Genomic DNA, 25,688 nt, shown 5'->3' with positions numbered 1-25,688 from the left:
CTTGAATTGCTTTTAGTAACTACTATAGCCACCGCATACTTGGAACACCCCACAACATCCGATTTTTTGGACATGGTCTGACCTAGTCGTCTAGCCCTTACAGTGCGGTGGTTATGAAAATCACTCGGATCGTTGTCCTCCCAATGTTTCCCATTTTCAACTCATAAACTTCAAAAAGGACAGTTCATTTGCTGCTGCATATTGTTATTCATATCACCTGTGGGAGGTTTTATTGTGGTGGCAAATGTAAATATGTATGCATTTATTATAGAGAAAAGAGCTCCTCGTAATTAAAAGGGAACCCCACCAGTAAGCTAAATGACGTGCGTGTGTTTATGTATCTGGAGGATCTGCTTTCTGCTGGAGTTCCTCTGAGCCGGGGGTGTGACGTCAGTCTCCCAGAATGCATGGCTTCCAGCGCGGCGCCCAGCAGTCCAGGCCCGAGCTCTAATAAACATCTTTAAAACTTGTTCCAAAATGTCGATGTGGAGACGGCATGGAGGCTGGACGGAGAGCTGGACTGAGGCACAATCGGTAAGTAGCGCTATGTCCCTCTCTGCCGACTCGAGCTGGAGTGTAGCCCCGCTCGGTAAAGTAGTTAGCTCCCGCAAGACAAACTCCGACACAACTTAGTGAACCGTTCATCTTTTGTTTTTTAACCAGTATGCTGCCTCGATTAACTCTCTACCCTCGTCCACACTCACACTGACACTATTCCGAGCGTTTCCTTTATATTAAGCTAGTGTACGATGCACTCAGACCTTTAAGTACTAAATCTAATTTCACCTCCGTCACCGAATTTTGTGAACGCAGGCAGGCTAGCATTCAAATTTAGCCCCGGTCTGGTAATGACCCCATCCCACCAGTTTCCACTAGTTTAGACGTCGTCATTTCGGTCAAGTTTCCATCGTCTTCTACCTACTTAGTGTGACTCTTAAAAGACGCAGTCTACAATACAATGAATAGGTTTGTAGTTGGGTTACTATAATGAACAGACTAGAAATTATTCAACTTGAAATAATTGTGTGGATTCATTTTTATGGCAGCTCGATGCTGGGGGACCCACAAGATGGCACTAGGAACTCCCATCACCTTACTCGCCCTGCAAAGTCGTCATTTAGTCCGTCTCTCAAGATTAACCCTGTTTTTACCTCTTGTTTAGTGCAGTCTTAAAATTAGTGTCAAAAGTATTATTTATTTAAAGAACAAAAGTTCCAACAGCACCCATAGAAAGTCAAGGTACTCATTCTCGTGTGCTTTGCTGATAGTGTAGCATTATCTGAAAATAAGTGATGTCTGTTCCTCTGACCACAGCATATCTATCTATCTATCTATCTATCTATCTATCTATCTATCTATCTATCTATTATAAAGACTATGCATATACAGCAATCTTACGTTAACTCCTATAACTCTTGATTTTCTAGAATCATTGAAATACATTTATCTTTTTCACAAAAAAGACAAAGACAATGATGCATCTTGGTTCATTCATAGATGTATTGTAAATCTTTTAAAATGTGACAAAATCTGCTTAAATGCCACTCCTAGACACAATTTGTGAAGTTGAACAAATTTTTTTGACTTTCTGACACAGACTTGTTTCTTCAGCACAGTCCACAGTTTCTTAATGGTATTTAGGTCTGAATGTTGGTAAGGCCAGAATGAAATCAAAATTCTTGCCAAAATTAGTAATCTCTTTACCACTTTTAATGTATGTTTGGGGTCACTGTCTTGTTCGAACACCCAACTACATTCAGGATCCAACCTTCTGGCTAATGACTTTCAATTTTCGTGAAGAAAGTGGAGGTAATACTCCTTCATTATTCCATTTATTTCTTATAAAGAACCAGTTCCACTGGCTGCAAAAAAACCCCAGAGTATAATACTACTACTGTGGAGACTGACACTTATGTTCCAACAGCTTCTAATTGATTGCAGACCTCCCTTTTGGTGATTCTTGGTGACTCTTCACAGTTCCTAGAAGGGAACTACCAATGTGTTTTTTTTAGGGCAAATGCCGATATTGATTATTGGTAATTGAGAAAGGCAGATAACCAATGTCTTGAACCGATATGCATTAAAACCTGTTTATTAACAGCATGTGATAGCAGGAAACCTGCTATTCATAACTTGACTACTTAATTAACAAAGATTACCATTACTGAATAAATACACGCATATATTAAGTATTCTATAATACCAGCATGTGATGGTAGGGAATCTGTCCATTATAACTTGGCTTCTTCATTAACAATGGTTACTGTAACTGAATATGTACTGTGGACAAAGGAGTGATGACATTTGAGCCTCTTGTGATGCTGCAATGTTCTCCTGTTTACTGTGAGGGTGACTGATTTGAGATAAATAACAGTTTGTCTCCTGCGGTTATGTCTGCTGTGCTTTTCTGTTTTCTTAATTGTTTTCTGTTCTGCTGCTTTTATTGTTTGCAAAGGTTCATATCTTAGAATATAATTAATGATTGCTTTGCAGATGCTGTTCCAGGGTAATATGTGGCGCCTCCTAACTTAACCACTATCCATAAAGCTATAGCTACAGAAAAAAGCAGCTAATGTCCTGGTTTGTTAGATGGCCGGGCTTCTTGTTTAGTTTTTGCAGGTTATGTCTGTGCTAGAGAGAGACAGCTATCAGATAGAGCAGATTGTAAAGTTACTCAGACTTTAGAAAGATGTTATGCTGCGCCAGGTCGCATTAGCTACAGGCTAAGAGGCACTGCAAGCCTTTTAGTGACAGCCTTAGCCTAACTCTGTCAACAAAGTAAATTCCGGCTGCACCACTTGTTAGATAGATCTGCTGTAACTGGCTGCCACTAGAGTGGCGCCATCTTTAGAATTATCCTTAACACCTTCAACTGAATTACTGTGGCCTTTTCTGTGTAACAGGCACACTAGACGTGCCTGTGTAAAATCGTTGTGTTCATTACAACTTCAGCAGTGTTTGCTACCTCAGCTTTCAAATGCCATTCTGCTAATCCACCAGAGGTTCTCCACTCTACAAATACGCTGTCTGTCTCTCTGTGTAAACAATAGTGTTCTGTAAGTGGGTGTTAGTTGTGACATGTAACAGCCAATCAGAAGCATGGGAAGGTCATTGTTTGAAACCACATTGTGACCGCAGATGGAGAGAGCTGGCTGAATCAGAGCCAAAGTAACGCATTTCACTTATTAGGAATAATGGGCCAGTAAAAATAATACCAATAATTGTAAAAACACCACATATCAGCCTCAGTAATAAGTCAGGCCAACAATTTGTCGATCGCTAACCCTGACCTATTGTCTGTTAGCAGCGGATGATAGCTTGTGTTTTCTTCCCACACATACAGGCTCTGAGAGAGAGTTCTCCTTTCGGACTGGGAATAGTGAAAATTCTGTATAGATAAAAGTCTTAATCTTGCTGCTAATTAGAAATGGATTTGGCGAGATTAAATATCCAAGGTAACTTTTATGCAGCAATAATAAATACAATTTTTTTTTCTTTTACTTCTGCAGTTCTGACAGGTGATGACGGTGGAGCTTGTCAATGCTACAGTTGTTCGTAACTTAGTTCCGTGACCCATTTAAAGTGAGAACAGGCAGAATTTCTTTATGCATCAAAGGGGAAAAACTACGGGAGCCCAGCGGGCAGGCGCTGGTGGCGGATGTTGATGAGAAAATCGATTTTCATTAAAACAAATCGACATTAAGTACAAAGTCGAATTAATCGATAAAATCGATTTATCGCCCAGCCCTAACCTCAACTGGATGACAGTACACTGGACACATGTAAATGCGTAAATAATATGTAGGTCTATGCAGACACACATACACACACCCACACTCTGAATAACAAACATAACACATGCACACAACTGCACTCTTGCACAACGTACACTGCACTTTAGCTTAAGATCTACCTCATTATTTATGACATAATGACTTTCTAATTTTGCATTGTTTCAAAAAGATTTGTCCTTTTCATAATGCCATATTGTTATTGCACAACCTTTAGACCAGTCACTTTGCCTTTCACTGCACATACTGTATGAGCATGTGATAAATAAAAACTCTTGAATCTAGCATAGCTGCCTTCCAAGCAGTTCACCTGAACTCGATTCCTTGTCAACCCAAATAGTTTTACAAAATTTCATTATAGACAAATTTTTTTATCATGCAAGATGTAATGACTAAAGATTCGTTCATTCAAATCAGAACATTAGCTAATTTCACAGTGGCTAAGGATAGATTTTGTTGATTGTCCTGCTGGTAGGGATATAATGGTGCAAAAAAATAGTAGTTTGGTACTTCACAAATACCCTCTTCTCGCACTAACAGTAAATCTTTTTCTATGCAGTGATTCATACATACACATGCTTCTAGACTTTCTGTAGTAAGATTGTTTCAGTGATCATCATTGTAAGAACATGATTTTTACACATTTGAGGTCATTGCTCAATATGTTTTTGGTACTACGAGGCTGTAAACACTAGAAAAGCTATGCTGGTTAAAATACAGGCTTCCCATCAAATTTAAAATCCCCTTGTAATTTATTGATTATAGGTCCGGGTACGTATGGGATGAAGTCTGGGTCCGGACTTGGACCGCAGTCTGCCATTTAGCGACCTGGGGTCTAGTTTGTAGTGAATTAAACGAAGCCTCGATTCAGAGAATTTTGCCTCGAGGAATGTGAACAACGTGATCTTTGTTCGATTCACACCGAACACAACTTGCAAGCTGGGAAGACAGTGATTTATTTATTTAGTTTTAGTCTTGCATGATGCATTAAATCTCACTACAGGTTTATAATTGCATTGTAAGTCTTGCAAGTTCTAGCCTTCTCAGCACAGCCAGATCTTACAACTTCTTTGGTCACATTGTCATGTGGAGCTTGCATTTAAGGTAACTATGAAACCTTTCTCACTTTAAATAACAGTTTAGTAAATTGTGTCCTAAGCAGGGCTCTAGACTAAGTTTTTCACTAGTAGGCCGGATGCAAACACCTCAGAAATTTGGCTGGACCAAGGCTATTGGTGATCTAAAGATGTATCGCTTGCTGATATCAGTCCTGTAAACTGGTCAGGCTAAACACCTTACTTGCTGAACGTCCTCTTGATCTGTTTTCTATGAGCAGACATTTCTATGAATGGACTAAATTTAAAACGTTAAAAGTACCACAGCCAATCGTCTTTGCTTACTTGTAGAAAGCCAGAATTGCGATAGCTGTTTGTATTATTAGTTTGACTTTTCAGTCCTAGCACTGCATTAAGGGCATTTCACACAAGTTGTGGTGCTGGCGCAGCCACACTCTGAAATTCATTAATTTATAATAATTCCGTTGCTTGTAGCACACAAAAATGGTGAGCAAAGTGCAAGTGCAGTGCACAGGTCGGTCAGGTCGCGCATTCGCTGTGGTCAAAGTTCAACATATTGAGGCATCTCGTCCAGCCCAAAGGGCAAAGTGGAGGACAAGCCGGTGCTGTGTGTGTTTGAATTCTCTGAATTATGGCCTACAACTTTCCGGTGGTATTGAGACTGGAGGAAAAAGCTGTCTACTAGCAAGGCTAGTGCTAATGTTTGCTACTTAACACTGTAGCAAGTGTTTGCAACAAAGTAAAAGCCTCCTACTTGGGAGGATGGTGACATCGCCCCACTGGAAGTTTTGAAAATTTTGTCTGTTTTGCTCGATAGTCCAGAACTCTCCGTAAGCTGTCTGTTAAACCCTGCGGCACGTGCAGCGTATGCCGCATCATATGGCCCTTGTGGTATGTGTCCACAGGATCTGTCAATGTAATGCTTTCTATTCATTGTCTATGTGAAACGCCCTGCATTGCATTCTGGTAGCGTTGCGTCACATTTTGAGCCACAGGGCATTGCATTGCCCACTTGTTGCCTGCTAGTTGTCCGCTAGTTGCCCGCACCTCATTTGCACAAAGCAGCCTAGACCTCAGCTTTATGCAAATGAGCGGAGGTCAAACCATCTGTCCACACCATTATAGTAGACAGGGAGGTCCCTCTGATTGGCACCAATAAGCTTTAAAAAGGTATGGTGCCAGTCAGTGAGGTATTTGGTGAATTGAGGCAGAATGACCCTTTCATTAATTTACATTCAGTAATCAAAATTCAATGGTCTAACAAATATGTTGAATGTTTCTTCTTAAATATTTTCTGAACAAAATATCTGAATTTTAAAATTCATAAATTTAAACTGCGACTGCATAAAAAGCAATGAAGTTACCAAAACATGGCTTCAGACAAATAATGCTGAAAGCTTTATCACCTGTTTACATTTTGAATTAAGTTTTGACTGTAAAATATGCCAGTGCCATAGAGCTCTAAAGATGGCTGGTTTGGGCAGTTGTACGACCAACTTTTCATTGTAAATAATAACCAGGAGAAAAAAAAAAGACTGAATTTAACAAAATTAGAATTTTTAAAACCTATTAAGCAGTACACAGATTCCTTGTGGGTTCAGCCATGCTGAGGAGAGTGTTAGCATATCCTTAGCAGTATGATTAACGGTTATTCCCTCATACCATTTGGATGTTTTGTTATATGTATTGTTTGCAGAGTACTTTGTGATTGTCCACTTCCGACATGCTACATCCTACAAGGGGAGGTGGCATTTAAGGCGATCCTATGAGTTTGCTGTATTCCATCCCTTCCCCCTCAGTCAGAAGAGTTTTCCTGTACAGTTTCTACACAGCTGTGTCCTGGTCTTGGTTAGACTTTAACAAAAATCAAAAAACACCCATACTGGCTACTGGACGTTCCTTTTTTATTTCCAATTTTCTCACTCTGCTTCTGTTGTTGTATCATGCAGTGATCGTGCAAACATACAATAACCTGTTAAATGATTGGCTGTTTGCTTGTCACTTGTAGCGTGTCCCATTACCAAGAGATGTGATTGGCTGTTAAGAGCCAGGGAGCATGGTATTTGTTTTTGCAAGTCAGCTTGCTTCTGAAATTGCAGATATGAGTGCATCTCAAAATATGCAAACATCAAGAAAATGTTTTAAATTTTTGGTTTTTATATATTCCATAATCATCATGTGTAAAATTGAAAATTTCAAGCCTTATTTGTTTTCAATTTTGTGATTATGACTTATGCTCATGAAAATCCAAGATCAAGTACATCAGATTATCAGACCATTTCCTAAGATCCATCAAAAAAAGATTTAGAGCCCAGGAATGTCCAGCTTCTGAAAAGTATGTTAATTTATACATTCAGTACTTGGTTTAGATTCCATTACCAGGAATTGCTGCATCGGTGTGTTGTGGCATGGAGCTCAGCAGACTGTGATACTGCTGAAGTGTTTTTGAAGCCCAGGTTGCTGTAATAGAGGCCTTGAGCTCATATGTAGTTTAAGGTCATGTGTTTTTCATCTTTCCCTTGATAATAACTCAAAAGGTCAGGCAAATTTGCTGGCCAATCAAACACAGTAATATCATGGTCAATAAACCATTTGGTAGTAGTTTTTACTCCATGGGCAGGTGCTGTGTCCTGCAGGAAAAGGAAATTGGCATCTCAATAAAGCTTGCCACCAGATGGGTGCATGAAGTGCTCGAAAATCTCATGGCAGACGCTGCATTGACTTTGGACTTGATAGAGCTCTGTGAATCAACACCAGTAGATGACATGGCACTACAAATCACAACAGACTGCAGAAACTTCATGCTGGACTTAAAACACCTTGGATTCTGATCCTCTCCATTCTTTATCCAGACTCTAGGACCTTGATTATCAAATGAAACTCAAAATTTACTTTTATTTGAAGAGACCACTGAGCAACAGTCCACTTTCTCTCTTTAAACCAGGTAAGATGCTTCAGAAGTATCTTGATATTAGGAATGTGACAGTTGTAGCTTCTTTGCTGCAGACGTATTTGCTTGGTGGTTCTTGATGCACTGACACCAGCTTCAGTCCTTGTAAAGCTCCTCCAAGTTTTTGAATCAACTTTTTTTGACTATCCTGCCAAGGCTGCGATCATCCCTGTTGCTTGTGCACCTTTTCTTGCCACACTTTTTTCTTCCAGGCAACTTTCCATGAATGCACTTTGATACAGCACTCTGCCAACAGCCAGTCTTTTCAACAATGATCTCCTGTTGCCTAACCTCCTTGTGGGGTGTGTCAATTAGGATATGCATGTTATTAGCCAGGCCGAATATCATGGCTGACATTTGGCATTTTTCCGAGTATCGATAATATTGTTGACCAGTTGTTGATCATTTTAATGTGCTACCTCTGTGCCTGTGGTCACTCTGTAGTTTCAGATCTGTCTCTCATGAAGAGACTGCAAAAACCGAACAAGAAACTCAAGCCGTGGCCACAAGGCAGGAAAATTGCTTCTCTCATAGTGGCTACGGCTAATAGATTGTGGCTAATTTAGAAGGCAGCATAAATTACCTTGAAACAAAGTCCAGAAAACAATAATAAATAAAGCTTTAAGATATGCACCTGAGTGGGCAACAAAAGTGATAGAACAGTGAACGATTAAAGAAATAGAGAACGGCAAACATAATGAAATATCCAGATATTACGAGTTACTGGATTTGTTATTTCAATGACATATAAGCTATAATTATCAATATTCAAACAAATAAAGGCTTGAAATATTTCACTTTACATATAATGAGTCTTTAATGTACATGGATGAAAAATATTAAATTTTTTTCACAATGTTCTAATTTTTTTAAATGCACTACTAAGTGAAACTAGAGAAAATCCTATCAAACATTTTCTTATTTCTATCGATCAAATGTCTATCAATCAGAACATACCATTACTGTTTGATCACTAGATAAATGCTGGTGTAGGTATTAGTGATGCTAGGATATGCACATTTAAAGCCATGATCAGTTGATTGCACTATATGGTGGAAGGAAAGAAGATGATGGTTCATAAAAAGCAAGTTGTCATCATTGAACTACATTGAGTTGACTGATAATTTTCTGTCGTGTGACTTGTGTTTTGCTCCTGTAAAGTTATTTGAAGTCAACTAAATAGGCATGGTTCTTTGTGCACCATAATATTTAAGACAAAAGATATAATTTGCACAAAGTTAACAGTTATATTTCTCAATCTTCTGTTTTCTTTTTTGTAGGTCTGTGAAGAAATTGAGCTGCCTCTGTGATTCAGCTGCTGGAACTGTGGCGTTCAGGGCTGCTGAATACTAAAATACACGGCAAGCTGGAATAAAACCAATCTCAGGACACACATAGATCCAGTCAGAGCTTCCAAAGTTCCTCATTACAGCGGCCCTTTTAGGGTTGCTATGGCAGCTGCTGTCACAGACACCAAGTGCTGGACACAGGCTTGCCCCAGTAAGGCAGGACAGATCAGTAGTCATTACTGCAAGAGACCATCAACCAGTCAACAAACAGCACTTGGCATTAATTCTGCACTCTAAGCTAACTAATTGGCCAGAGGTCTGTAGGCTGATGGTCAACTCTCCTCATGAGTCTTGTCTATGTCTGCTCAGGCTCTTGGACAGAGTCCCTGTGCAGCAACAGAGCCAACATTGTTCCTTAGACCATGTTCCACCAGCAGAGCCATCTGAAAAACCAGCTGCGGGAGAACGACCCAGCCAGCAGGCAGCTCTTTCACTGCCAGGAGTGTGGGAAGCAGTACAACACGCAACTTGGTTACAGACGCCACCTGGTAGCAGCTCACGGTGCTGCAGCAAGCCTCCCCTGCCCAGAGGGAGCTCCTTCCCTGCTGGAGCAGCTAGGCGGCCATATTGACCGGCCTCCACCATCAGAGGTCAACACCAGTGTTGCTGCACCAGTGAGAGAGAGGAAGTATTCTTGTGAGCGATGCGAACGCCGTTTTTACACTCGAAAGGATGTACGACGTCATGCTGTGGTGCATACTGGGCGCCGTGACTTCCTATGCCCACGCTGTGCACAACGCTTTGGCCGCAGAGACCACCTGACTCGTCACTTGAAGAAGAGCCATGCTCAAGAGTCAGGGTTGATGCCGCCCTGTACTCCCAGCACTCCTGTGGCTACACCAACCCCTGCCACTCAGTGCCCTGTAAAAGAGGAGCCCAGCCCTGTGACCTCTGATATGGGCTCTGTCTCCAAGGAGCCCATTGAGGCTTTCTCCAGGGACATGTACCCTTCCTATCCCATGACCAATCCTGTTCCTGGAATGGGCCACTCCCACGGCCTCATGCAGGGTTCTTTGTCCTCGAGCATGGGTGTGGGTCGCCACATGTCCCCCCAGTCTTCTCACCCCCATCACCATCACCTTCAGCCCCCGGCAGCTCCACAGCAGCAGCCCTACAGCAACATGTCTCGGTACCAGCACGGATCTACCTCATATCCTCGTGCTGACGTGGACAGTTTCTTGCTGGACCTGCAGAGTGCCCCCCCACCTCACCTGAGTGCAGTCAACTCCTCTACCTCGACTTCTGCCTCCCCTCAGAGGGAGGTTCTGGGTGAAGGAGCTGGTGGTGACTCCCATCTGCTGTCCAGGAGCCCCGCTGTCTCCTCGTCTGAGCTGTCCTGCACCACAAACATGGACCTCGGACCTCTGCTGAGCTTCTTGCCTTTCAGCTTGCCATCTTACAGCCCTCACATGGGAATGGGAGGGCTAGTGATGAGCTATCCACCTGCCACCACCACCACTTCCTCCCCATCCCCTTCCACAGGGCTGTCCTCCCAGGCACCAGGGCCTTTTACCTTCTTCCAGCATCCCCAGGCTCATGCACCACAGGGCCCAGGAGCCCACAACCACAGCCAGCTACCTCAAACATACAGCAGTCCTGCTATGAGCACTTCCAGCTCCCTACCTCACTACTACCAGGCCTTTCAGCAGTAAGCAGCTCTGTCCCAACAAACATTGCCTTAATGGATTTTTCGTAGAAAGGGTAAAAAATGAGAATGGCATCTTTATTGTCAAACAAATGTGTAAGTTTAGCCTTTCAGTTTTAATGATGCAAATCTTAGTTTTTATTGTTGAACACAACAAGTCACCTCATCAGTATTACCTCATTATTTAAAAAGCTTGAATGTCTGAGGAAATGTAGATGATCTCATTACAACCAAAATAGAGTTCTACTTCTTTTCGTTAAACCTGTTACAATGGATGCACTTGACACATTAGTCACTGGTGTTTCACAATGCTGAAAGCCATCCAGTTTTAGGTGTCATGCAAAATGCTACAATGTTGGGGCATATCTTATCCTAAAATGTATCATCTCTAAGAAGTGGACACCTTCCTTACTGAAATGGACTTGAGATTTTTTCATTTTAAAATATAAGAGCGTTACAGTTGGTGAGTACATGCAAAAAAATACCCGAGTACACAATTTCTGCAGCACTGTCTGTATGTGACAACTGGATGGTGAGCTTACAGAAAGAGCTTCTCATCCAGTCATCCACTATTGCATTAGCTGATGTGGACAAGTTCATCAGCAGATGGAAATACAAAATGTTATATTTTACCATTATTTAAAGTGTTGTGAATTGTACCCCTTTCTGTAGAATTCAGAATAGGCTTTGTTAGTCTATTTTTTAAAAAACATAAGTGCAGTCAACACTGACAGGTTGACTGCATTGCTATCTGCAAAGCTAGACTGCATTTGAGAAATTACATGACGTGTTTTTAAGTAATTAACAACTTATAAATCAAAGATGTCTGGAATTGCAGTGCAAAAGCATTTGAGTAAGATTAGCACCTGAAATTGTAATTTCTAAATGGAAAAATTCACCAGCAGTTCCTCAAGACACATGCTACACTGGAAGCCCAAGGATTTTTAGATGCATTTATCTGAGGTTACATCACTATTGTGACACAAACACTACAGAACTACTTATTGCATTTTTGTCCATATTATGTAGATTATTTGGTTAAAATGCACTTATCTTATTTTTTTTTGTTGGTGAAATAATGCCGGATGACTTATAAACTGCTGTTCCATTGCTGTCTATGAGTAAAACGTTTTACAAACTTTTTTAAAATGTTCTGGCTCTAAAAGTCAGAACATTTCATTTGAGAAAAATAGGTGCTTTTCAGATGGAAGTGTTGCTGAAAAAGAAATTTTCATTGAGTGCATTCAGTGTATTAACAGTTAAATTTAAGACAGTTCCATTTTTGAGGCACAACTGAGTGAATCAGTTATGCTGCCAACATCTTTCATGTGTCTTGCATCTCTCTGTCTGAATGATGCTTCAAAGGACATCGCTGCAGTGGTTGTATGACCCATAAATCCTTAAATCGGATTTATGCCAGTGCAATAACAAAAAACTTGTTAAATATCAAAGAAAAAAAGAATTTACCAGAAATCAAAAGTCACTGAATCAAGAAAAGCCTCAAAGCTTCCAGTGAGGGCAAAAATTCGACCAGTGAGAAAGAAAATATTTTTTCTTTGTTTTGTTGAGTATTTTTTTCTCTAACTCTCCATTTTGTTTATTATTTAAGAAGTATTGGTTGATTATACTGGCACAAATCAGCACAGAGACATGCAAAGTTTGAGGGCTATGTTGAAAATTCTGAGCACAAAAATGGTGGGAATCTTTTAAAACACTTAAGTTGGGGGATAGGGATAGGTGGGTGAAAAGTACCACAAGAAACTGAAACTTCTCATTGCTACAACCTGCTGAGGGACTAAATCTTTCAAGATATGGCCATTCAGAACTGTGATGCTTGAATTGCTGTGGATCAGCACTTGATAAGTATGGAAATGAAAAACATTGGCTGTTACATCACTGGCTGAGATTTGACAATCCTTTCAGCAGATGAAATGTTTCCTCATCTCACAAGTAATTTCTAAAAAATCTTCTGAAAGCTTAGGTTCACATTTTTCTTCTGTTTCGTTGCAGTTAATGAAGCATATGCAGCCCTTATAAAATCAAGTGGGCTTCTTCCAAAGTTACTCTTTTTAATGTGAAAACTTCTTGTGGTGTTGCTATTCCTTTGCCACAGCTCAGCAAACAAACCTGGGAACCAAAAAACTGCTCATTTTGTACAGAGAGGGATGACTGTAGATCACATATGTTAAAGGACATTATTATGGTGTCTTTTAATGGGCACCATGCACAGGATGCATGATTAAAGTAAGAGAAATGTTCCCCTATACAGCTGTGAAAAAAAGTTTCCATACACTTGTAAAGACCATGAATATTGTGGCAATCTTTAGTTTCTACAGCCTTGATTGCCATAACTCTATATTTCTATGATTGCCCCTTGTTTGTCACAAAAACAATCATGTATTTTGGTTCTTTCATAGATTTATTGTAGGTCTTCTGGAAATTTGACAAAATATACATACAAACGTAAATTATCGGTTTTGGTGATGTAGCAAGTTGTGTCAATCTAATTTTCTTTGTGGCGTGGGCTTTTTACTTCTTGTGAATGATTATGATTGACTACAGCTGATGACTTCTCTGAGCAATTTAAATAGCGCCTATTTGATACAAAATGCATGATTTTTATCTTGTTACAAAGACACGTGTTTTAATGATTTTATCATAGAAAATAAACAGTTATGAATCAATGGAAATTCCAGATTGCCATGATTTTCATGGTCTTTACAAATGTATGCGAACTTCTGTTCACAATTACATATGAGCATCTAAATATTGTTTGAAGAATGAAGATGAAAAAATGTGAACCTATTCTTTAAGATAGCCAATTGTGCCAAAACAGCAGAGTGAGAATTGTGATACATGTATGTGTGTCACTCTGCCTGCTTGTCACCTTGCATGTGAAAAGTTCCTCCTGTATGTGGTGTAGATGGAAAGCTCATTCCAGGAGGGAACACTAAAGCGCATTGCAGTACAATACAGTTATATTCTGAAGCAGAGGACGTCAAGCTCTTTCTCCCATTTCCATGTATAGCATAGTGGAAGGTGGCAGTGCTGGCTACATAACATGATCAGGTGCTCTTGGGAATAGCATTGTGGTTTAAACAAAAAGAACTTGCACAGCGCTCTCAGTTACTTTGTTTTCAAACTGGACCACTGGATCTGGGCAGGTTGTAACCTGTTTTCTGTGAATTTCTGAGTTTATTTTTTAAAAGAATGCAGCATAAATGGCCTTTCAGAGCACTTGTGCCTGTTTCCTACCTTTTTATCATCATTACTGCCTGGCTTAGGAAAGCTAGGCAGCAGAGGAACAGTTGGTTTGTTTAGATTCATTATGTGTTTTTTTTTTTTTTTTTTGTTTGTTTGTTTTTAACTGTCATAATGCAGCATGGCAAGAATAATGGAATCTATCCGGCCGCCTTGCAGTAATGGAAAGTCCACACATAAAATTGGTCAAGTGTTTTAGAAATAGCAGAATAATCCAGCTGTGTTGCAAGTGAATCATATAATATTGAAAAGATGACATTTTGAAAGAGAAATTGTCAAATGATGCTGTCTTCTGCCTTAATTCCATGGACTCTGTTGAAGGACTCTCTCATTAGCATTGTAATAAGCTTCAAAGTGTTGCACCAACGTCTTAAAATGCTACTGTTGTGCCTCTCTAAGAGTGTCTAATCTCTTGACTGGGTTTAAGCACTTATGACATTTCTAAAAACGGATGAATTTGATCTGTACCTCAAACACACAGAACTGTGGGTTTCTTTTTTATTTGTGTTAGTTCTAGTTATTTTGGCTCTTATTTGTGCCATTAGATGGAAACTATAAAGGTAGATTTTATGAATCTAAACTCTTTATCTAGTGGCAGACATTGACATAATTCAAATTTTCTACCTCTACATTGTCATATATCTTTCTGTAAAAATCATTAGAACTAGTTTTAACCTCTAACAGTTAGGCTGTTTTACCACTGAAGATGGGGATATGTTCAAAATTCAACTTTGAAGGACTGGTTACACCTTTTAATTCTATTGGTGTATTCCAGAGTCGCCGCTCTCTATACTCGTCTTTAATTATATTTCTACTTATTTACTACCTCAGAAGAGACAGGAGACTGTCCATCTAACTGCAGAGAAAATGTCTGTGTAGAGTTTTATTTTTATCAGAACAAGCACATGTACTTTGTAGCTCTGTAGGCTTTTTTTTTTTTTTTTTTTTAACTGAGGTTAGCTCACAGAATATTGATGTCTACTGCAGCAAGTACCACATTGCCTATTTGTTCACACTGCATTTGTCGTGTTACAATACTGTTTCTCTGCCTCTTCCGTCTGGAATGTTTACTCTGTTTATGAATCTAAGGAAGGAATTCCCATGGAATTCCATGGTTGCTTGCAAGGATGTACAGACAACTCTTTAGTATGAACACTTCACCTTGAAAGCATCATCATTTCTGAATATTCCAAATTGATCTTCCTGGTTTATTTAGAAAAGCACCAAAAGTTTAAAGGCAATAATGATTTTTTTTTTCCAAGTAATCATTTGTAATTGTTGCAAAAGGCTGTTGGAGGGGATTGTCTTACTAATGGGAGTGCCAGACACGAAGACTATCATATAAGAAGCAAGTGACAAATAACTAATTTTGTCATTTAGTTTAAATTATTGGTTAAGCACTTGTCAAAATTTGCATGGTGCATATTTCTAAATACATTTATATGGGATCAAATTGCTACAAACGTGGTTGCCGGGCCCCAACAGCAAACTTTACCGAATAGCAGCAGGTTATTCGGGCCACAGTTTCAGTGAACCTACAACTCAGCGATTCATTAACATGTTGCAGTCATGAACTGGTGCATGTGTGCTCTCCCTAGATGTTTGTAGTTTGGACAGTGCTAAACACAAGTTGAAGCATTCCAGACTGAAAGTAGAGAAGTGGAGCAGGGCAGAGAACATTGCATTTCATTTCACTAAATGATTGTTCAGTCCTGTTGTGTTACCTGCATTAAGGTGGGCTCTGAGAACCACTTCAGTGCAGTTTCACCACCTTTATCTTAGATAAATTTTGTTTTAGGTGTTTGTATTACCACTTGATAGACTAGAAGACAGTGAAAAGTGCAAATATTTGTCATTTTCTAATTGTCTAAACATAAAGTAATACAAAATAAATCTTTAGATTTACAGTGTCTGTGTTTTTCTTCAATAAAATTGCTATGCTGGATGGAGCGCTTCTCTTCACCAAATATTGTGACCTTTGTAACCTGTGGCTCTATACAAGGCTATCTCTATCTATATATCTATATCTATATTATCTCTCTCTCTCTCTCTCTCTCTCTCTCTCTCTCTCTCTCTCTCTCTCTCTCTCTCTCTCTCTCTCTCTCTCTCTCTCTCTCTCTCTCTCTCTCTCTCTCTCTCTCTCTCTCTCTCTCTCTCTCTCTCTCTCTCTGTATATATATATATATAAAAAATAAAATTAGAATTTTTAAAAGTATCTTTTTTATATTGTTTTCAATTTTTTAGGCTAGAAAATGCTTATTTTACCGCAAAAAATATTAAAATAATGTAGCAATAGCAGAGCTGGTCACTATGACTGAACTGTTGTGCTGCAATGCACCATGGGAGTTCGGGGTGTTGGGGGTTTAAATGTCATTGTGGTTTCTGTTAGTATTCCAGTATTATTAGTATTTGTGTTTCTTTGTGTTTTTGTGGTTTAGTCAGCCTAGTTAGTTGGCTTAATGTTATGTTGTCAGGACCGTGAGTGTGAAGTCTGTTTGATGACTTCCTGCCACATTTATATCGCAGTCTGTCAAAATAAAAATATCTGGTAGCTATGTAGTGCATAAGAAGCAGGTATGTGTTTTCCAATGTTACTTTGCAATGCAACTGACCATGAAATCAATCGCAGATAACATATCTGTACCCCAAAATTGTGCGGCATAGTTAAACATCCACGGAACCAAACCCAATCCAAAAATCTGCGTTACAGTGAGACCGCGAGAAGTGAACCGCGATATAATGAGGGACCACTGTATATCTAGGAGAACAGCTGAGCTCACAGTGAAGAGAAGCGTCATTTCTAGACCAGACTGTCAATCAAGTGACCACGCCCCCTCATGTAACTAAAACTTTGATTTATTGTCAGATTGGTCACTTGATCTCTGGTTTTGATCATGAAAACCAATAAAAACTAAAATTTAAAAAAAAAAAAAAATCCTGATCTGTCTTCCGTGTTTTAGTTTTTGCTGTGTACAGCTGGGGTCTATGGAGCCAGCGCTTTTTGGAACCCGCCGCTGTCGGACTCAGTGGTACTGCAAGTTTTTTGCACTTCCGGGTAGGCTTCATTTTTCTGGCCAGCTGCTACGTCCATCTGTATTGTACAGTCTGTGGTCTATCCACTGGTCAACACTCCAGTCCGGTAGGTGGCAGTATTGCGATGTTAATCTGGATTGCCAACTGCCAATCATACCAACAAAGGAGAAGAAGAAGCAGAAGAAGCATACAAAGAAGAAGAAGAAAAAGCCCTAGACACCCCCAACTCGCTTAGCAGACAGCTAACTCCAAGCTCAACAGTCAGTCGCGTGGTACCGTTAGTAGCTGGTTAGCTTGTAGACATTTCAAAAGCCAGCGGGCCAGGATGCAAGAAGGTTATTTGTGAGGGACGACTCCCTAACCACGGTAAGTCACAAAACAGAAATAGTCTTATTTGGCATTACGGTAACTAGCGATAGCGGCTAATCTAAGGTAGCTTAGGTGGAGGGCTTATTAGCTTGTAATTTAGCAGTGGCTTTTATGCAGTCGGAGCGTTGCCAGGTCAAGCAGGACCAAGAAAGTTAAAGCAAATTAACTGAAGTAACGCAAGGCCTGATAGACATTTGATTGGTATAGGGGGATTTAGCCAGGAGTACAGCCTTATGCTACTTGATGTGACAATCTTAACACAGGCTAGCTTGTGCAACTGTTAACAGTCAATGGTAATTTGCAGAATGTAAATAAATATGCAGTTGATTCATGTAGTAATCTATGCAGTAGATTTTAATTATTTTATGACGACATTTAGTTCATGACTGCAGCGCTACCTTCAAACTGTGTGAAAGGTCACAGCTGAGTAATGGCCTTCTCTGTTCAGGTGTTCCGGTTTAACTGGCGATCAGGTTAGTTTCCGTCTCCAGATGTTTCGTCCGCAGATTCGTCACGACCAGACCTGGCTGTGTCTGAAGATAAAGATGCTATATAAAGAAGACCTCGCCGATAAACGTCGGCATCATTAGTTAATAAAGTCTATATCCATGTAAATATCATCTACAGACAGTAAAAAGAAATGTACTGGCCGAAATAAAAAAAAAAAACTTGTATTTTTCAAGAACGGTGAGAAGATTCGAAACGATGTAATCCAGCGATAAAATTACGAGACCACAGTCTTACTCATCCTGCCACCCATCAGTCCGACAAACATCCCGCTTCATCCATATAGATCTTTGTCATTCTGTCAGGTATATAACACCTGGTGATTGTTTAGGAAACACCCCCATGTCAATTGGGGATAGTCACAACTTAACACAGACGGCCTGGTTAATAAAGAGCCAGAAAATTAATTATTGTCTCACCAAGAAAACCAACAACATAGAAGCACGTCCACTGTTGTGTGTTTGTGCGTTCAGTGGAACAGATCCAGAGCAGAACTTCAAGTTTAACTCGGGTTTGTTCACAGAAACACACTGAGATCCACAGCAGCCTCCCATCATAATAGGCAGCAAACATTAGCTTGATTTGCTAAAATGCATCAGAACAAACTGAGACCACATTGTCAAAACTAGTCACGCAGAAAACAATAAAAACATGTTCAGTCCTCCGTCTTAACCCATCATTTCAGACCATGTTATCCACAGACATCCAGTAAGTGCTCCTGGTTCACTGTCTAAAACGAATAAACTATTCTTTGTTTTGACCAGAGTTTGAATCTCTTAACTTCCATTTTAAAAAAAAATGTATATATATATATATTGACAGTGGTTAACGTATAATATTGACAGAATAACAAAGATCTATACGGATGAAGCGGGATGTTTGTCGGACTGATCGGTGGCAGGATGAGTAAGACTGTGGTATCGTAATTTTATCGCTGGATTACATTGTTTCGAATCTTCTCACCATTCTTGAAAAATACTTTTTTATTTCGGCCAGCACATTTCTTTTTACTGTCTGTAGATATTTACATGGATATAGATTACCTAGTGATGCTGACGTTTTTCGGCGAGGTCTTCTCTGTCTAGTATCTTTATCTTCAGACACAGCCAGGTCTGGCCATGATGAATCTGCGGACGAAACATCTGAAGACGGCAACTATCGCCAGTTAACCTGATCGCCAGTTGAACTGGAACACAGGCGGTGGTGGCCACTGTCAGTTTCCCAGAATGTTAAAATGCTGTCCAGTTTTTCAACCCTATAATTGATCAGTCTTACAGTTAACTGTTCGTCATGAGTCGCAGCCTGCCCAGTGTCTCTTAAAATCTAGTGCAGACATTTAGTCTGGTGTCACAAATATAAGAAGAGTTTCACAAATTTGAAACAGAGGGGATAAGCCAGGATCAGCTGTGTACACTGAAGTGATTTAGAATTCTACCTGACAACTTGTTGCAGTAATGATAATGATGAGCACTAAGCAACAAACAATCCAACACTGTGACCAGACTAAAGCTCCTTTCATACCTGCACCATGTAGCATGTGCAATAAGTACCAATCAGACATTTGACTGCTACTTATTGCATCTGCTTCATGTATGAATGTGCACCCTGGTCATATTTCCATATAAGGTGCACCTGCAATCTTATACGGTCCAATGTAGTAACATTTCATATCACTTTCAACATTCCAGAAGTTTGATCTGAGCTGTCACATTTAGGGACGGACACACAAGCTGTGATACTTTGAGTTGAGTGAAGTGATTTAGGGAAGACTTTATTCAAGTTTTGGCACTAATTTACATCAACAAACATCACAGAGAGTGCTTAATATACAGTTTGTTTGCCAAAGTTACAACATATCTTTGTTGCTGACTGTCCTCTACAATTTAAAATCTATTTAGCTACAAAATGACAACAGAAAATAACAGCTTAGAAAAATACTCACCATTAATTAATGCTTTCCCCCCATTTTTCTAGATTGCAATTTTTCCATATTTTTTGATATTCATAAGGCCAAAAAATTACTTATAAAAGGCTCTTAATTAGACTCATAATGTAAGATTTATCCAAGTGAAAATCAAGTAATTTTTTTTTCAGAGTGCTTTGTCTTAGATGATCAGAACATATCATTTTCAAATATCATATTGCCTAAAAACTCCTGCATTTTTTTTTCATGTTTTTTTGTGGAATAAAATTGAGTGAAAGAGGAGAGATGCTCAGGACATCACGGGAAGTCGCCCAGAAGTTTACCTCTATAGCAGCATAACTAAGGATTAGGACATAGTCACTCACATGTAATATGCATTGTCAAACAGAACAATTCTTAACCCAGTCCTAAAAGCAGTGAAGATGTGTTCCTTCTAAACCCAAACTGGGAGATATTGAATTACAGAAGAGTAAAGCTAGCAGTGATATATCTTTCCATTATCATTAAGAGTTCCCTGAAAGACAGCAAAATGTTTCAGGCATATCCAGCAAGTTTACAGATCTCTGGTAAGATGAATTTATCACTTCAGTTTTACTAGGTAGTAGATATAGTTCCCAGTGGAGGCAGTGATGCTTAGCCTTGAATTGAAGACCTGCTCTCAAGTCAGGTGTATATAGTAATGAAGACACATCCTGAAACCCTGTCTGCTTTTGTTCAGTATCATCAGAGAAAAGGTTAGTTCATGTATTTACACAGAACCAAAGAAGCTTTTTTTCTGAAAATGAGCATCATCTTTAAACTTTTCCGACGACAGAGAAAGGAGTATGATTCAATGTTAATATTGCAAGATTTTTTACTGGCAGCCAATCTGGTCAAATTCTTACTGTGTCACCCACCAAACTGGACATCATGTAGTCCTTGACTCAGATTTAGTACATGTATCATTTACTCCTGGTAGCAAGTGGGCTGTAATTAGGACACTTAACTACTTGAAGTTGCTTGTGAGTCGGCAGTGACAAGATGAAGATATGTAAAATAGATAAAGTGTTTGTGCCACCTGGACTGTAAATGTTTGTGTCTCCTTTTCTTTCAGTGACTCTGACTCTTTTGCCAGGCATGATTATAATATTGTTTTTTTTTTTTTTTTTAATCCTCTGTCCAGTGTCATGTCTCTGGTTTTTCCACGACCCAACACGAATCCATTTCACGGCAAGAAGGAAAAGAGAATGATGGCAGAAGTGAATGCATCACCACTTAAGCATTTTGTTACAGCAAAGAAGAAGATCAATGGTATCTTTGAACAGTTGGGGGCCTACATCAAGGAGAGTGATTCCTTTCTGGAAGGTACTATGTCAACAAAGTACTCTCACCCTTTTAATGGTAATGTGAAGGCACTGTGACATGCTGAATCATTAATCATTTCACATAGAAGTTATAAAATGGCAATCTTACTACATTGTTCCTACAACATTTCTGTATTGCTAGTTTGACCACAAAATGAGTATGAATTTACATAGAAAAGATATCCATTAATGTCCACAGTTTGCCAGATTAAGAGAGTTTTATTTTTAGAAAATCCCACACTTAAATACAAAATATAAGTTACTATGGTTAAATGAGCATCTTCTGTAGATTTCATTCAGCAGAAGGACATGATTGGAGGAAATTCAAGAAACTGAACTTTCGACATGCCAAAGCTTGTTACTATGTTAAACTAATCAAGGAGTCCAAGGAAAATATGGTGAATTACCTTATGAAAGTATTGAAAGGTTAACAAAATAGATGGATAAATTGGTTCAAAATTGGGTAAGCAATTTCATTTATTATTAAATCCACAAAGAAGGATTTAATAATGCATTTGACCAAGAAATTTGGTGTAAGAAATGTTGTTTGCACTGGTCGATTGGCAGCAGATCCCAGGTGTCCTGTGGGTTGCAGGGTGTGTCCTCTGTTGAATGGGCTTTTTCTGGCTAGTGCTACACACAAATATAAAGTTAACTATTAACGACAACAGATATTTTACAGGGGGACATCAGATTACTGTGTTCCATGTAAAAATTTTAATAAATGATAAATGGGGACTGGACCTGCCAAAACGGCTGGGAAAACTAGTGACAGTACCTATAACAACCAAAAGGTACTTGAGAACTACACCTTGTTTTTCTAATACATATCTATACAGATGTGTATATGCTGCTGCACCAGAAGGATTTTGTTTAAACAGATTTATTCGCTATAATGCCCAGCAGCTGTGTCACTGATTTATTCGGATTTTTTAAGTTTAAAAAGTTCACTTTCCCATTAACCAAGTGTGTGATTAAAATATGCCATGAAGGGGCGCCCGGATAGCTCAACAGGTTAAGCGGGCGACTCATGTACAGGGGCTGGTCCTTGATGCAGCAGCCTGGGTTCGATTCCTGCCCACGGCCCTTTGCTGCATGTCTTCCCCCAGCTCTCCTCCCTCCTTTTCTGTCCGTCTCCAGTGCACCTATCCAATAAAGGCAAAACGGCCAAAAAAAAATATGCCATGAAATGTTCTTTGTTATGCATTTTAAAAAAAAATAATCTGTTCAGTTATCCCATTGCTTTTCCTCATGTTGTAGGTTTTTGTTGAGATGTCGTTCCAACATCGAGTATTGATTTATTTAGGCAGGTATCCTATTAAAGTCAATATTTTAGTATCATGACAGCACTAATTCTGGCGCATCCCATGGATGCTTCGTCACATTGGGAAGTGGGGAGTTGGGAATTTGGAGTTTGGATCAGCATGTTGGGCTCTTGTGTTTCTATAGCCGTTCCTAAATAGTTTTTATGATGTGGCGCAGTGCACTGTCCACCTGGGGCAGCCCTTGCTGTCCACCTGGGGAGTGTGCCTGACTGGGAACAATGTGTCGGTGGGGTGTATTGAGTAGGGAGGGGTATGTCAGGTGCATGCCCCAAAGAATGCATGTGTCTCTCTTTTGCTTCCTCAGCATGTTCTACCTGCACACGCTTGAACATGTGTTAGGTCAGAAACAAGAGTATGTGAAGTGTAAGCTTTCAGTTTCCTCTCTACATGTGTTGGCAGTCTTGTCAAACAATCATACATACTGTCATCTATTGGGGTAGAATGACCTTCCACAATCTAATCATAATTCTGCCAACAGATTTATTTAAACTTGTATTCATATAATTAGGTCTGCCTATTGTTGCCTGAACACTTTGCCTTGAACTCAATGTCCTGTTTTGCTCTGATTTTGTTAATATTCTCACTGCATATAGTTACTTGTGTTTATGCTTTTCCACATCTTTAGTTGCTGCTAACCAGCTAGTCCCAGTCTGTATTGTCTCAACTTTCCCTTCCTACAAATGGGTCAGGTTGCTGTTGTGCTGGCCCCCTGTTGCCAGCTGCAGTGTACATTAGGTTAAATCTTTGAAAATGAAATGCCACGTACTGTTTTCATTTTCAGTTTCAAATGATCAGAAAATCTTTTAATTCTAATGGTGACCTGCATTAATGTAAAATTTGATTCCATTGTTTGCATTGTGTTCCAGTGTTGTCTGCTGACATTATAAAACCAAAAAATGTCAATCACCTTTTCCATTTCATTTTGATATGGTCATTGTATACCCATGCAAGCATGTGAAAATGAAAATGCTACTTAGAATAGTGCATTTTCTATATATATTTTTTTGCATTTTAAGAAAGCCTGTCTGATCTTCACATGTTAGATGCTTACAGAAGTGAAGAGCTGGACCCCGTCACCACGGAGGAGCAGGTCCAAGATGTCCGGGGTTACCTTGCCAAAGTAGCAGGGATTGGAGAAGTGCTTGCCCGCCGCCACATGAAGGTGGTCTTCTTTGGAAGGTATGTATATGTGCTACTTACAGTCTGTCTAGTCACACCTTTATTTGTACTGAGTAAGAATTGTTACATTTTCTTGCAGCCACAATATTTTAGAAAAAATCTAAAGATGTTAAATTTGTCCTAACACTAGAGTTTAAACATCGATTTTTAAGGTCAAATATTGTGAACCCTTTCACCAAAGTCTCGCCTGTCTCCAGAGTGTCTTGAAGTGTTTCAGCTCAAAATACTGCAACGATGCTTAATTTCAACATGACGTGTATAACTCCTGGTATTATGGCCGTTGTTAGTACTGTTCCTGAAACCATTCAGGAAAAACACAATTAGGCATGGTACTGCTTATTGATTTGGTACTTTATCTGGGCTCTTATCAGTACTTTCTGATTGTTTTTTTTTTCCCCTTCTTGTTCAAAAGACAAAAAATTCAACTAATTATGAAAATAATTAAAATTGCTTTATTTTCTCTTATGTACTGTGCATATAAATAACTATTCTTGAGTAGCACTCTGCAAGAACATTGTTTTGAACCAATCACTATTTTATACTACAATGTGATAAATATAATGTGAAATAAAGACACTATTTAGTTAGTTATGATGGGATGATCAGAGTCTTATAGGTTTTACTCACAAAATAACATATTCCATTAACAGTCAAGCATTATATCAGATTTAAAAGTTCCATCTTCACCAAATAATAAGTAAATATCAGTACACTGATTAAAAGGTCTTAAATTCTTCACTTTTGAGTATTAAATCAGTGCAGAAATAAACAGCTTAAGTACTACTTCTTCCACTAGCACTAACATTCAGTCAGAGATACAGTAAAAATAAAGTAAGACAGATTTTGTCTGCAGCCCCGGACTCACTAAATAGTGTTGTTCTGTGCCCTGAAAGTGAAACTAACATTCTGAATGACAGATCCAGCAATACTGAATTTAAGACTGAATTTGTGACCACAGTCAAAGTTAAACTAATGGCTGGAGGAAAATTAGTTTTCATAATTAAGTCTTGTTCATATAATTTACTTCTCCACATGCGGGCTGCTAGCAAACATGTGGTTAGCATGAACAGAAGCTCAACAGTCAAACTGCATTTCTCTGTTTGTATGTGATAAACTTCCTGAATGTTTCGACAGGCTGTGTTTCTGCTTTCACATGCAAACAACTTGTTACTCTTGTGTCACTGAACATTTTCTGCATTAAGTAGAGTCTTAGTTTTGGACGTTTACTTCTCTTGTTGCACAGAGCTGCAGGTGGGTGACAAAGCTGCTTCACACCTCAGACACAAGATGTTCTGTCTGTTGGAGCTTCAACAGACAACTTTCTTTTTACTTTCTAAAGTACCGTGAGCAGAACCGTTGCTGTTAGAGCTTATCAGTCCTCCAGTATTTAAAAAATTTGCCCTGCGGCTCGTTTAATACAGGGCTGAGTACACATCCCAACTGAGCTGTCAGTCACAGAGCTGGACAACTATTGGGTAGTTAGGTGTTAAATAGCACCTGGGTCAAATTCTTACTGGCTGGCAAAGCTGGAAGGCTAGCTAGTTGTGGCAGGGGTTTGAGGAATTCCAGAAGTTAATGTCTTTATAACCTAACAGCTTTTATTTTATACCTCAAAGTTGATAACAGCAAAAAGAAAGAAAAATGGATTTTCACCATATAGGTCTGTTAAAGAAAATGTAAGTTTACTGAATGACTGCAGGTTTAAAGGCATGTGACACTGCTGACAGTCTCCTTACATGTTTTGTAGGACCAGTAATGGAAAGAGCTCAGTGATCAATGCCATGCTGTGTGACAAGGTTCTGCCATCTGGAATAGGACACACCACCAACTGCTTCCTGAGGGTAGAAGGCACAGATGGCAATGAGGCCTTCCTCCTCACAGAAGGCTCTGAGGAGAGGAAGAGCATAAAGGTCAGAAAAACTAGTGCTTTGGCATG

At 39.4% G+C, this 25,688-nt stretch overlaps 2 protein-coding genes across 2 annotated transcripts in view; both read left to right on the top strand.

Annotated features, from left to right (window-relative positions):
* The first annotated feature begins 394 nt into the window (after nt 1-394).
* On the top strand, nt 395-15,979 carry LOC111588295 (zinc finger protein PLAGL2-like). Its single transcript, XM_023298586.3, has 2 exons — nt 395-534; nt 9,098-15,979. The coding sequence occupies exon 2, from the start codon at nt 9,529-9,531 to the stop codon at nt 10,816-10,818; it is 1,290 nt and encodes a 429-aa protein (XP_023154354.1). The 5' UTR covers nt 395-534; nt 9,098-9,528; the 3' UTR covers nt 10,819-15,979.
* A 1,315-nt stretch (nt 15,980-17,294) lies between these two features.
* The window catches only part of mfn2 (mitofusin 2), a 32,011-nt gene continuing 23,617 nt past the window's right edge, over nt 17,295-25,688 (top strand). The window contains exons 1-4 of the mRNA XM_023298565.3: nt 17,295-17,471; nt 21,068-21,249; nt 23,617-23,752; nt 25,500-25,662. Coding sequence (XP_023154333.1) covers nt 21,072-21,249; nt 23,617-23,752; nt 25,500-25,662 — 477 coding nt within the window. The 5' untranslated portion in view covers nt 17,295-17,471; nt 21,068-21,071. The remainder of the gene's footprint in view (nt 17,472-21,067; nt 21,250-23,616; nt 23,753-25,499; nt 25,663-25,688) is intronic.

Source organism: Amphiprion ocellaris, chromosome 8, assembly GCF_022539595.1.
Source record: "Amphiprion ocellaris isolate individual 3 ecotype Okinawa chromosome 8, ASM2253959v1, whole genome shotgun sequence".
Taxonomy (NCBI): Eukaryota; Metazoa; Chordata; class Actinopteri; family Pomacentridae; genus Amphiprion; species Amphiprion ocellaris.
The sequence above is the reverse complement of the archived record's forward strand: the minus strand, read 5'-3'. Positions and strand labels throughout refer to the sequence as shown.

Bases quoted from the DNA above. Each gene is read 5' to 3' on its own strand.
- LOC111588295 (XM_023298586.3), top strand. From the start codon at position 9,529: ATGTTCCACCAGCAGAGCCATCTGAAAAACCAGCTGCGGGAGAACGAC.